Genomic DNA, 11,796 nt, shown 5'->3' on the forward strand with positions numbered 1-11,796 from the left:
CATTACTGCTTGGAGGCAGAAATAGGTAAGGTGGCAGTACTTTCCTGGACGAACTGTTTCCCAAGGATTTCCGACACTGGTAAGCTTATCACTGCCCCGGATCTAGGGAGAGCAAACTGGGCAGCAGTCTCAGGGGGTGCCAAAATAATAATATATAATTTGTTTGAAAAAAAAACTCGTTTCATAAGCGCCTAGCATCCCGCGCACGTTGTTCTATCGAGTGCTCTGTTATTTCTCGACACATCCTAAGTTAATTTATAAACGTATCCTTTATTTTGAACGCTTGATTGTCTGTTGTGTTTCCTGGTTGTATATTTCCTTTATTTAATTTTATGTCATACAAATAAAAAAGGTAATAGGTAATAAAGAGTGCAAATTTACTAAAGAGTTGCTTATTCTCACCCGTCACACATATGCCACCATATATACGTCATACGTATGACAGATCCGGAGCTAGTTTTTAAATAAATCGGTAAATACAATGAATAATTATTAACATTAACCCGTCTGATGATGGTCTAAAGATAAGATAAGGATGAGTAAGATGTTGGTGCATTGCAAACATTTTCGTTTGCAACGGCATCAGAAAAATGTATAGAATTGCCATGAGGTTTATATTTTACGATTCATTAATAAAATAACAAACATACTAGCTTCGTAGTAGTTGAGTAAAAATAAGTGTTTAGTGACGCCATCTGACGCAAACTAGTGGTATCATTTGGTTCACCTACATTCAAATTCAATTCTCATTAGTTTCATCAAGATGATCGTGCTCACTCGCAGTACTATCAGAGTCATCTATCGATTGTGCCAAGAACAATTACATAAGATTATAATGTTACTATGGCAATTATGGCAAAATCCCATCATTTTTGAGAGGCATCTGCTTGGCAGTAAGATAAATGTACATGACGGGAATCTTAAATGCTTAAAACAGTAAATTTCATTTAAAGGAAACATTATTTTGGATTTCTTAAGGTTTTTATGTACGTTTATGAATTTATAAAGATTAATAGATTCGAAATTTCAACGCAAATCGCTGTACTTTTCACTGTATGAAAGACATCAACGTTATCCCACTGCGAAATCAGTTTGTAAAGTGGTATAAATACAAAACTTATGTAATCATATGTAAAAAGTGTTTTTATCACATGAAAGTCTTACAAATAACATATGTTAGATGAAAAAAATATGTGGAATTTTATAACTTAATTTAATAAAAAATTTAATATTTATGTTTAAGAATTATAGAATTAAAGACTAATTTAATCGTAGAATTTTTAAATTTCTCTCCTGAAGAGTAGAAGTATAGTAGTATTAAAAGTATTATTAAAGTATTATTATTATTATTATTATTTCATTATTTATTTTTATTATTTAGTATTTTGCAGATTTTTTTATAACATTAAGTGACGGGACGAACAAGTCAACAACAAGATGGTAAGATGTCATGGACACGCCTGTCCATGACAGTTGCAGTGCCTCTCGAGCTTTAAATCGCAAAGATCTATATGGCACTACCACTACACCCGTCACCCTGAGCCTTAAGTTGACAAGTCCCATGTGTCTGCAATTTCAACATGTGTCTGCAATTTCAACAGCACCCTTACCCTTTAAAAACGGAACGCAGTAATGCTAACATTACTGCTTGGCGGCAGAAATAGGGAAGGTAGCAGTACCTACTTCCCTGGACGAACTCTTTCAAAAGGAGTTGTACTGCTACTAAATTGACTTTGTTATTGTATTACACCCAGGTTGGGAATTATTTAAATTTATAAATATAGTCTAACCTATGGAAAAATCGTCTAAAAGTGTAACGTAATCAATAAAAACTTCAGAATAATATTCCGCCAGAACAAATGCTAATTTTACGCAATAATAAGCGTGTTAAAACAAAAAACAATCAACACATAAGCAAACTCGGCATCCCTATTCCTCCCCATGGCACAATGATAAATTAACAATAATATTGAACGCGAGTCAGCAAGTAAATTAAATTTGTCAAACGTGGTTCAGTATTGTTTTGTTTACTCTTCTGCCTACTTTTACTGCATACGTTTTTTGCAAAGTGATATTTAGAGCCAAGTTGTATATTTCATTTCAAATTATTATTTTTCTTCTCGAATCTAAGAAAAATGTACCATTCCTTAAAACTTTGTTGGGAAACACAGTTGTTGTTTATGGTACAAAAACCTACAGTAGTAACACAATAACTTTGGCAATATTCGTGAAACAGTTCCAAAGTTTACCGCTAGATGGCATTGGCGTAGAAAACGTAATTTCTGAATAACGATTCAGAAATTACGTTTTCTGTGTTAAAATTTTCCCTAAAGTCACCTGTCACCAGTATTTAGTATCAAATTGATCGTGTCATCGATTGCATTTCTACGGTTATCTTCAATACTAACCGGAAGCGTCTCGAACTCGCGCCCATCTTTCTAAGGTTACGAGAACACGTCTGAGTGAGTGTCTTTTTGTAAGACTCGCACCCACCGGGACTTGTCGCGGACTCTGCGTCGCACTTGCCTCCAAAACGGGACGAATCCCTTTTATTGCATACCCTTATATTGTAAGCCTATTGTAAGCTGTTGTATAATAAACAATAAACCAAGTCTCCTTCGCCAAATTTTGTCGTTTGATTCCTGGACGTAGTAAGGCGGCACCAGCTAGCCAAGCGAATCTTTACCACCTTGTATACCTCCTCCTACTACATTACTAGAATAAAAACTCAAGTCTAACATATTTTAAACTTGGCAGTTGTCAACAATACTCATCTTTTGTCTGGATTGCATTAAGTATAGGAATTATTATTCATTATTTTCTGTTTGTCGTGGTTCTATTGCGGCGTTGGAACATTAATGTACGGTCGCGGTTTTGCTTGTAAGCGCGAGCGGTTAAAGTGTTTCTTAAATATAAAAGCTCTGAACTAATAGCCAATATGTTAGTTGTCCACGCTATTAAAACTTGGCTTTCACCCGTGTATTGCCGCAAAAGTTTTAACGATTTGAGGTATTTACGTATCTACTTTTTTATTTTATTGGTTATTGAAAAGTTTAATTAGAAACGCTCAATACTTGACATATTTCAAAATCGAAAGTATGTACCAGGAAGTGACAGCAGTGATACCATCTCGTGAGTTTTGGGATTATTTCAGTGTTACAATTTACATCACCAAGAAAGCGTTTCTTATTAAAATATTTTACATTTATAAAGGTAGGAACTTGATCATATGTTAAACTAAATTAAGAAAGTAAAAAAAAATCATAATAAAACATTCGTTTAATTCGTAGTAATTATATTCTTAACATGTTATATTTTCATTTGATTAAGTCAGTATAATGGTGTTTTGCATTCCTCTTTTCAAAACCTATTCGTTCATTAATTCGAATCGTGTCTCGCCGTTGGCCAAAGACGAGAAAAATAAATGCTATTTATGCTTCGATCGTCGCATTGGGTCTCGTGGCGCTTTAAAGGGAAGGGAATAAGAATGATTTTACAACTAAGTTTTAAGACACTTTTTTCGAATCAAAAAGACACTATCAATATTTTTATGCAACTTGGCTGTAAAATCAATCTAACGAAATGTTAGGGGGGATTTAAGGAGATGTCACGATAGGAACTGTCTGTTCCCTGGGCTGTGATGTTTGTTCCACGGGCTGAGGTGACTCCGGCTGCTTGCTGGGACCTGTCCTCAATATAGGGATGCTCCTTTCGCCAGCGACAGGCGGCGCGCGCTTAGGTGCTGAAACTGTGAGCACTCCGTCGGAAGACAAAGTACTGACTACGTCAGCAACGTCATAGCCTCCAGGAAGAATGTATCGGCGTGTAAATTGACGAGAAATGAAGCCGTGCTCGTCTTGCTTCTCTTCATGCTTGCCTTCGACCACAACGCAGTTGTTTGACGCTTTCACAGAGATCTCTTCTGGTGCGAATTGCTGGACGTCCAGGATCACCTGGAAAGATGGGAAACGAGATTATATTACTACGGTACTATTGAGCATAGTACTAAAAATTAATATGACATTGGTAATGTGGCTATACAGGGTTATTTGTGAAATACTGACAACCTCATAGGACCATATTACTAACATCATAAACAACAACTTTTGTTGCATGACTTTTAATAATTCATCACATTTTATTTTTATACAAAAATAAAAATATTTAAATAGATTGCTCTAAACGGTGACAGGTCGATGCAAAACGCAGAAGAGCGGGTGGAAGTCGTCGGGGAGGACGCTTGCACGTTTGAACTTTTTTATTAATAATACCAGTGATGGGACGAATAAGTTGTGTTTCTGGTAGTAAGCAACACGCCTATCCATAACAATGTGCAATGCCACTCAGAGCTTTATATTGCAAAGATCTTAGCGACTGCCACTGCGCCCGTCACCCTGAGACATAAGTTGACAAGTCCCATGTGCCTGTAATTTCAACCATCTAAACCGGAACGCAGTAATCCTCACAATACTGCTTGGCGGCAGAAATAGGTAAGGTGGCAGTACTTCCTTGGACGAACCCTAACACAAGGAGCTCTACAGATACAAAAAACTTACTACCAGATAAGATTGTCAGATTGTGGCCAAGCGTGTGTCTATTATACATAAAAAAAAGATAAAGATCTAAAATATTTCAGATAGTACAACAAAAAATTTAAGTTTATTGTTGGTAATTTTATAATTTTTAAAAAGTCATGAAACAAAAGTTATTGTTTATGGTGTTAGTAATATAGTCCTGAGAGATTATTAATGTTTTACAAATAACACTGTATATGTAATTATTGCGTTGTAATAGTTATGGCTACGACAATCACAGTAAACTAAAAAAATGTACATATGTATGTAGTAGTGAGTTCGTGAATCGTGATTTCACCTCAAGTATCAATCTCAGAAATCATCTAGCTACTTGAAAGTACCTACTGTAGGGTAAGTTGGGATGTTCGAAAGACAAAGCGAGACAGCACGAAACTTGCGATAGACATTGTACCCTAAACGCGTGCAAACATTATTTAACGTTATTTCTAAATATGTATATTTTCGACAGTTTTGAGTTAGGTTGGGTTGGGTACAAAGATTCCGTGAGACACACAAGGATGGTCTGGATAATCTAGGTGGAAATAATCAAGAAAGTACATTAATGCGTGCAAATTTCTATATTATCACATTTTTTTCAAAATCTCTATTCTCACCTGTTTCATCCTTTCCATCCTTTGTTGGAATCTCTCCCTCATGGTCCGCCTCAGGGCGTCCGCCCTCTCGAGGATTTCAGATGTAAGGATCTGTTTATTACAAACATTGTTTGTAACGTCCTTAAATTGTTTATGATATTCGCAAATATACAACATGTTTCCGTTTTCTATCATTAAGTATATTTGTGAATTAAATAGAAACCTTGATCTAGACGATCTATGAACCTAAACTATCTAAGAAGGTACGTACAGATTGTAACAAAAAGGTTCAATAATGCCATTTAAGAAAGTTTCGACTCGGAACTACTTTAGAAGTAAAAATTTTATATTTTATTTTATTACTTTTTTACTTACGTATTACGTATTTTGTGTTATAGCGACTATAGACTATGACTAAAGTAGTTCAGTGTTATGGACACTTAAATATTGCAAAGCATTATTCCTTTTTATTACATCCTGTACCAAATGAGTATACGCACTTTTTCTAACGCCTGTAAGATTCTATACGACCCTGTTTCCTAATTTTATCCGACGTCAAGAATGGCCGTATTCATTTTTCGATCTAAAATTCTAGATAACTTAATATTGCATTGTATCAAAGATATATCTAGCTTATTTTTCTCTTGGCATTTGACAGTAAATATGCTACATTTGTACAGAAATTTGACTATCATCAGTTTACTCAAAATTTAACACTTAGATTACCCACCTCAAACTTATCCTTAGTCAAATTAACAGTAGACGAAGACTCCTGACGGCCAAGATTGGTTCTCCATGGCCTGTAGTAGGTGTTCCTGAGGAGGGAGGAAGTGGGGAAAGAGGAGAGGAGGTCGTCACGGCGGAGCCCTACGCCGAAGTGCTGATCCAACAGGCGGGAGGGACGGTCCCACTCGTCCCACCAGTCGCGGAACATCATCGGTACTATCGACATCTGAAAATTATTTAAGGAGATTAAATGTGATTTACGTAGACACATATACACAACAACAGATGAAAATTAGCTGGTTATAACCGGCTTCAAAAGTAAATAGATTAAAATAATAAAAAACAATGAAATTCAACAAAATATTAACAAAGTAATCTACGGTTACTGTCTGTTTCAATTAATGAATTGAATACTAAATTCTAATTTACCAAATTAAAAAACGCCGAATACGGATGACATATTTTGACCCCCGAATTAAAATGAATTACTCATGATTTTTTTATGATAGCAAGTGACGGGATGAACAAGTCGTCTGCCAGACGGAAACAGGTAAGGTGGCAGTACTTCCCTGGACGAACTCTTTCACAAGGAGCTCCACTGCTACTAGATTATGAAAAAATAACCATTTTGGCAAACAAACAGGGGATTGTTGGCGAGATGGCTAATGTTAACTTAGAGGCGGACCCTTCTTCTTACAATCATATCCAAAAAAATAATGAACCGAATGGAAGTCAACTTCCATTCGGTCTGACAGTTCTCTTTCTTCAATCTCATTCATTTAATCATTACTAATTTCCACTACTAATTTGCGTAAATAATTATCATTGAGCTTCGTTTCTTACATATATATTACTTACTTATTATATATTACTATGTGAAGTAGGATATCTATTCCAAATAGATAGCATGTAGGTATACTGTCTCACTCTGTCGGTAAATATTCTTAGCAAATATCTATAGCCAAAGATCTACATCGATCTAAAGCTCACGTATCTTATGCCAAATGTACACAATATCTCTCCAACGTCTGTGTTATGTCCGTCCATAAATTGGTGAATAGTTGACGAAAATAAATCATTAACAATGTCCGCCATTCAGCGCGGACAAGATAAACACTACGTTATTTTTAAACTAGTATTTTCGGTTATTGTGCACTCATCCACTGTTAGCTACAATGAGCACAAATATATTTTTTATTTAGATGTTAGGTTAGGAGCATTCGAGATATGGTGCTGGAGAAGAATGGAGGGAATTCGTTGTCGATGTTAATTTAATTGCTACTTTATAATAACGCACACACACAACACAGCCCCGTACGAGGGTAACCCTGTGTCCACATAATAATAACCAGAAATTACACCCAAGACCATACAAATATTTCTCCCGACCCGGGAATCGAACTTAGGATCTCTGCGTGGCAGTCCGGCGTGGTAACCGTTCGGCCACGGAGGTAGTTAGTTGGACGGAAAGAAAAACCAATGAGGAGGTGTTTAGAATGGTGCACGAAAGGAAAAATGTTTGGACGACTGATACGTCACGACTTTCTAAAAAACATAAAAAAAGGAAAGATCGAAGGGAAGAGATAGAAAATCAAACTTAGGACACTGATCACAGATGGTTGGCGATTACACCACTGACAAGAGCCAAGTTTTTAAATAAGAAGAAAGAAGGTGTTCGGTTTTGCGCCATACGTACAGAGCAAAGGCTGTTAATCGGGCAACACGAGATTGATTTGATAGATTTTATAATGTAATTAACATAGTGAAATAGATTAGTTGACATGCAAAAAAAAAATAGTTTGCAATGATTTGTTAGGTTTAAATTAGAATACAGCTATCTCTATTTCAATCGCAAGCCTTCCAATGGACTGAGTACTAAACATTTCACGGTGAAAATATTGTTCTGGAACGATTCCGAATGAATCACAGGTGAACTATTTTAGATATGATGCAAGCTGGAGTTCACACGACGCGATTATCTTAAGAATCGAGTCGATGCTGAAATAGATGACCTGTTTTGATTTTACATTGTTAGAATACAGTGTAATAACACTTCAGAGAATTTAATAGAATATTTGATTGGCAAGAGTGCTTATTTGTAAATGATACAAGAAATGTCTTTCAAATCTAGAGTGTACTAAAGCAATCAAAACAAAAACGTGTTTATGAATAGTTATTTAATAAATATCCAATAAGCCGTCAAAGAAAATTTTCTCAAAGGACAAGGAACCAGTGTAGTAACTTTGTTTAATAAACAAGTTGAGCATTAATATGAAAGCTTTGAAGGTTTATGGTGAATATGCTCCAAACCACTTGCACTAATCGATATTCAAAAAAATGTTAAGAGTCAATGACGTCACGGCGCCATGAAAATTAAGAAAACAGTCATTTCTCTATAGTAAATAATAACAATAAAATTTATTTGTACCTTTGCGTTAGTGTTCGTTGCAGGCGCGCTGCTGTGCTCGCGAGACTGTCTTACTGGCGGCCCGCGCTGTTTTAAATAGAAATTTCAGCTGCCCACTCTTGCTGACTCACTGCCGGGAACACACCTTGAACTTGGCAGTAGGATAGCCGTATATCACTAATATAATTGTTTTTGCTACCTTTGTGAATATGTGATACTTATAATGGTACTTATATACACGTTCCTGTTTTCACACATTTGTTGCACATTCTTGTGAAATCTTATTGTTTTTTATTTTCAGCGATACAAAAATCAATTTAAATGGATACTTAAATGCCCCTGTTAAAACAAATAACTGAAAAAGCTAAAATATGAATGATCCAGAAAATAAGAATGGTTAAAATGTAAAATTATTACATTATGCCACAAATGAACCGCTAGATTGCTCGTAACACATATACCTACCTAAATGTCTTTGTATAAAACATTAAGTGCAAAATCTTTTGAATAAAAGAATAAAAACAGGAACATTGCACTGGGTACTTAACTAAGTTCCTTAGATTATGTTCTGAAGAAACAACGAGGTTGCAAAATTTCATGGCACTTGCTCATATTGAGTACCTCAATAGGTACTCAATATGAGCATGTCAATACATGCATGAAACTAAAAGAACTAAAGAATTTCGTTTTAATAAGAAAACAAAAACAGTTTGTGTATTTGATTGAAATGGTTGATAATAAAAAATTATACTTTATTACTTTATGCCTCATAATTAGGCACCTGGTAGCCAAAGATCGACATTGCATTATGAACTCTTATCAATTTTGGGCCCATAACCAACTTCTTGCATGATATCATCAGTCTAACCAATTTCAATTATGAAACATCTTAGTATATTTATCGATTACGAAAAATATAATTCAAAAGTATATAAAAAGTCAGTCGCCCGCTATTTTAATTATCAATAAATCATCATACTGAAATAATACTTGAACAACCGTCTAAATATACGTGGGTAAGGTATGAGTGTCATTCTAGAATAATCTGCTTGTTACAATTCGTGGGTTGAACGATTGTATTATTCTATTTGCGCTCTAAAATTTATCTTAGATGTGTACAAACTACGTCACTAACACTTCGCCGCGTCATGCTAATGATCATTGGGACTAGAATAACTATTAATCTAAATATAGGTACCGAGTGGTGATTGTAGTGTTGTTAGTGATATTTTTACTCGTACAGTCGACGCTCTAAGATATCTGAACCTCTAGCCATACTTTTTTTTATAATATCAAGTGACAGGATGGAAAAGTCGTGCACCTTACGGTAACCTTTAAATCGCAAAACTTTGAGGGGCACTGTTACTGCGCCCGTCACTCTGAGACAAGTTGGCAAATCTCATGTGCCTGTAATTTCACTAGCACCCTTACCCTCCAAAGCCGGAAAACAGTGTCATCTTACTAATTAGAAATAGGTAAGATGGCAGTACTTCCCTGGACGAACTCTTTCACAAGGAGCTCTACTGCTACTAGAAATGTTCTGGTCTTGAAAGCCTTCGTACACATTCAACAGAAAAGTGTAAAGGCTGAAATTTGTATTTATGTAATGTAATTAAAGATCAAATTGGCTCAAGAAGTTTCTTAAAACGTCATTCACTAATTATGCAATAAGGAAATCATACCAAAATGAATTTTACAGCTCACAGGTTGAAGGTGAAATTTACACTGATCCACTCAGTACTAAATAGATGGATAGTTGATTGGGTAGTTCTTAGGATATCAACTGTATAGGACGAAAACCTTTATTGCATCTCGCGGTGCACCAACATTGGTGCACGGATAACTCGCCCATCAAGCGGTGTGTAGGTAAGTACCACCGGCACCGGTCACGCAATATCACTTTTGATGTAAAGAAATCATCGCGGCCTCGAGAGAAAGTGCTAAAATTAACGTTCTCGCCCTGTACAATAATCAAACTAGCTTGGCTCTAGAGTCTTTTTTTTATGATCAAGTGACGGGACCAACAAGTCGTGTGCCTGGTGGTAAGCTACACGCCTGTCCTTGAGACTTGAGACTTGCACATGAGACTTGCCAGCAATAGTTGGCATGTCTCATCTGCCCGTTATTTCACCAGCACGCGTACCCTTCAAAACCGGTTTGATCATTACTGCTTTGCGGCAGAAATAGGTGGCAGTACTTCCCTGGATGCTCTTTCTCTCAGCATCCCACCTTTTTTTTTTTTTTTTTGACGGGGGGGAAATCTCAGCATCCCACCTGGAAAAACCTTTGGTTTGAGGGGCGGTGACTACCACCGAAGAAGACGTCGAAGAGAATGAGGAGGCCTACTCTCAGCAATGGGTGACTTAAGGCTGAAAAAGAAGATTACCACCAGTGGCCATATGGAAATCTATCCCGTCGAACAACAAATTACGGTCGTTTTGATCCAGGTCTGAACGTGTTAAATGAAGATTTTGACCTCTCATGCACTGTACTAACTAATAATGACATGTCTACTTCAAGTTCCAAACTACCTGGAACACCCAAACTATAACCAATTCACAAAACTTGGTTTCCCGAACTGGTCTTAATGGAAATCGAACACGGACCTCTTCATCCATTGCTCACAGTGTCAACCGTTGAGCCACCGAGGTCGTCAAATATTAAAATAAGAAATACCTACATAGTTTTACTTGGGTGGAAAGCAAGTTATTCCAAACGAGTTAAGACTCTAGGCCCAAGCCCGGAGGATTTCAGGATTACAAATTTACAATAACATATCTTTTTCAAATCATTTGTGAGAAAACCAAGTATAATTTTAAAGTAACGATATATTTGTCTCTCGATTTCGGGCAGTAACAAACTATATTTTGCAATGTGCACTTTCCTCAAAATGTGGTCAAAATTAATTCTTTAATATCCGCCAAATCACTCCAACAACTCTCATATTTATGTGTGTAATCAGTGAACGTAAATAACACAGTACAAGTAATAAAAACAAAGAAATAACGATTTTTTATTTATTTCGTATACTTATGAAACTTGAAATTGAGCATGTAGAAATTAAGAAAAAAACACAAACAATAATACGGCAACTAAGCTACATGAAATAATAAAAATATTAATAACAATATACCTCAATGAAAAACAGAATACCTTAAAAACAGAGCACCTGTGCATGTGGTTTAGTGATTTGCAGTAATTTGCACTTACAGGTGTCGCCAGTGTTGGCCACATTAAAAATAGATTAGTTTTGCCGTATCTCTTTGTAGTTTGTGAGTTTTGCCATGTTTATAATTTAACCTACCAAAACCGAGATTAATAAAAAAGAATTCGACAAAGCAAAAATAGCGTGCTTAAGCAAGTTTTTCGCATTTATAAAACGAATTTTACCAAAGTTTTAGCAAGGTATATTTTAAACTTTGAGATTACTTCGTGATTTGTTTATAATTCAAATGATTCGCATTTACGAAAAATTTGCGCTTAGCAATCATTTTTG

General features: G+C 35.9%; 1 protein-coding gene across 2 annotated transcripts; it reads right to left on the reverse strand.

Moving 5' to 3' along the window:
- Nucleotides 1-3,278: 3,278 nt before the first annotated feature.
- Nucleotides 3,279-8,441, reverse strand: LOC113230650 (protein lethal(2)essential for life-like). 2 transcript variants are annotated; one of them, XM_026464657.1, is made up of 4 exons: nucleotides 8,322-8,441; nucleotides 5,898-6,119; nucleotides 5,189-5,278; nucleotides 3,279-3,953 (listed from the first exon to the last, which is right to left on the reverse strand). In XM_026464657.1, exons 2-4 carry the CDS (start codon nucleotides 6,117-6,119, stop codon nucleotides 3,597-3,599), a joined length of 669 nt encoding a protein of 222 aa, XP_026320442.1. In that variant the 5' UTR covers nucleotides 8,322-8,441; the 3' UTR covers nucleotides 3,279-3,596. The 2 variants fall into 2 exon arrangements, with proteins under 2 accessions (XP_026320442.1, XP_026320443.1); XM_026464658.1 differs by lacking the exon at nucleotides 5,189-5,278.
- Nucleotides 8,442-11,796: the final 3,355 nt, after the last annotated feature.

The sequence above is a fragment of the Hyposmocoma kahamanoa genome, unplaced genomic scaffold (assembly GCF_003589595.1).
Source record: "Hyposmocoma kahamanoa isolate Upper Pololo Valley unplaced genomic scaffold, ASM358959v1 64, whole genome shotgun sequence".
Taxonomy (NCBI): Eukaryota; Metazoa; Arthropoda; class Insecta; order Lepidoptera; family Cosmopterigidae; genus Hyposmocoma; species Hyposmocoma kahamanoa.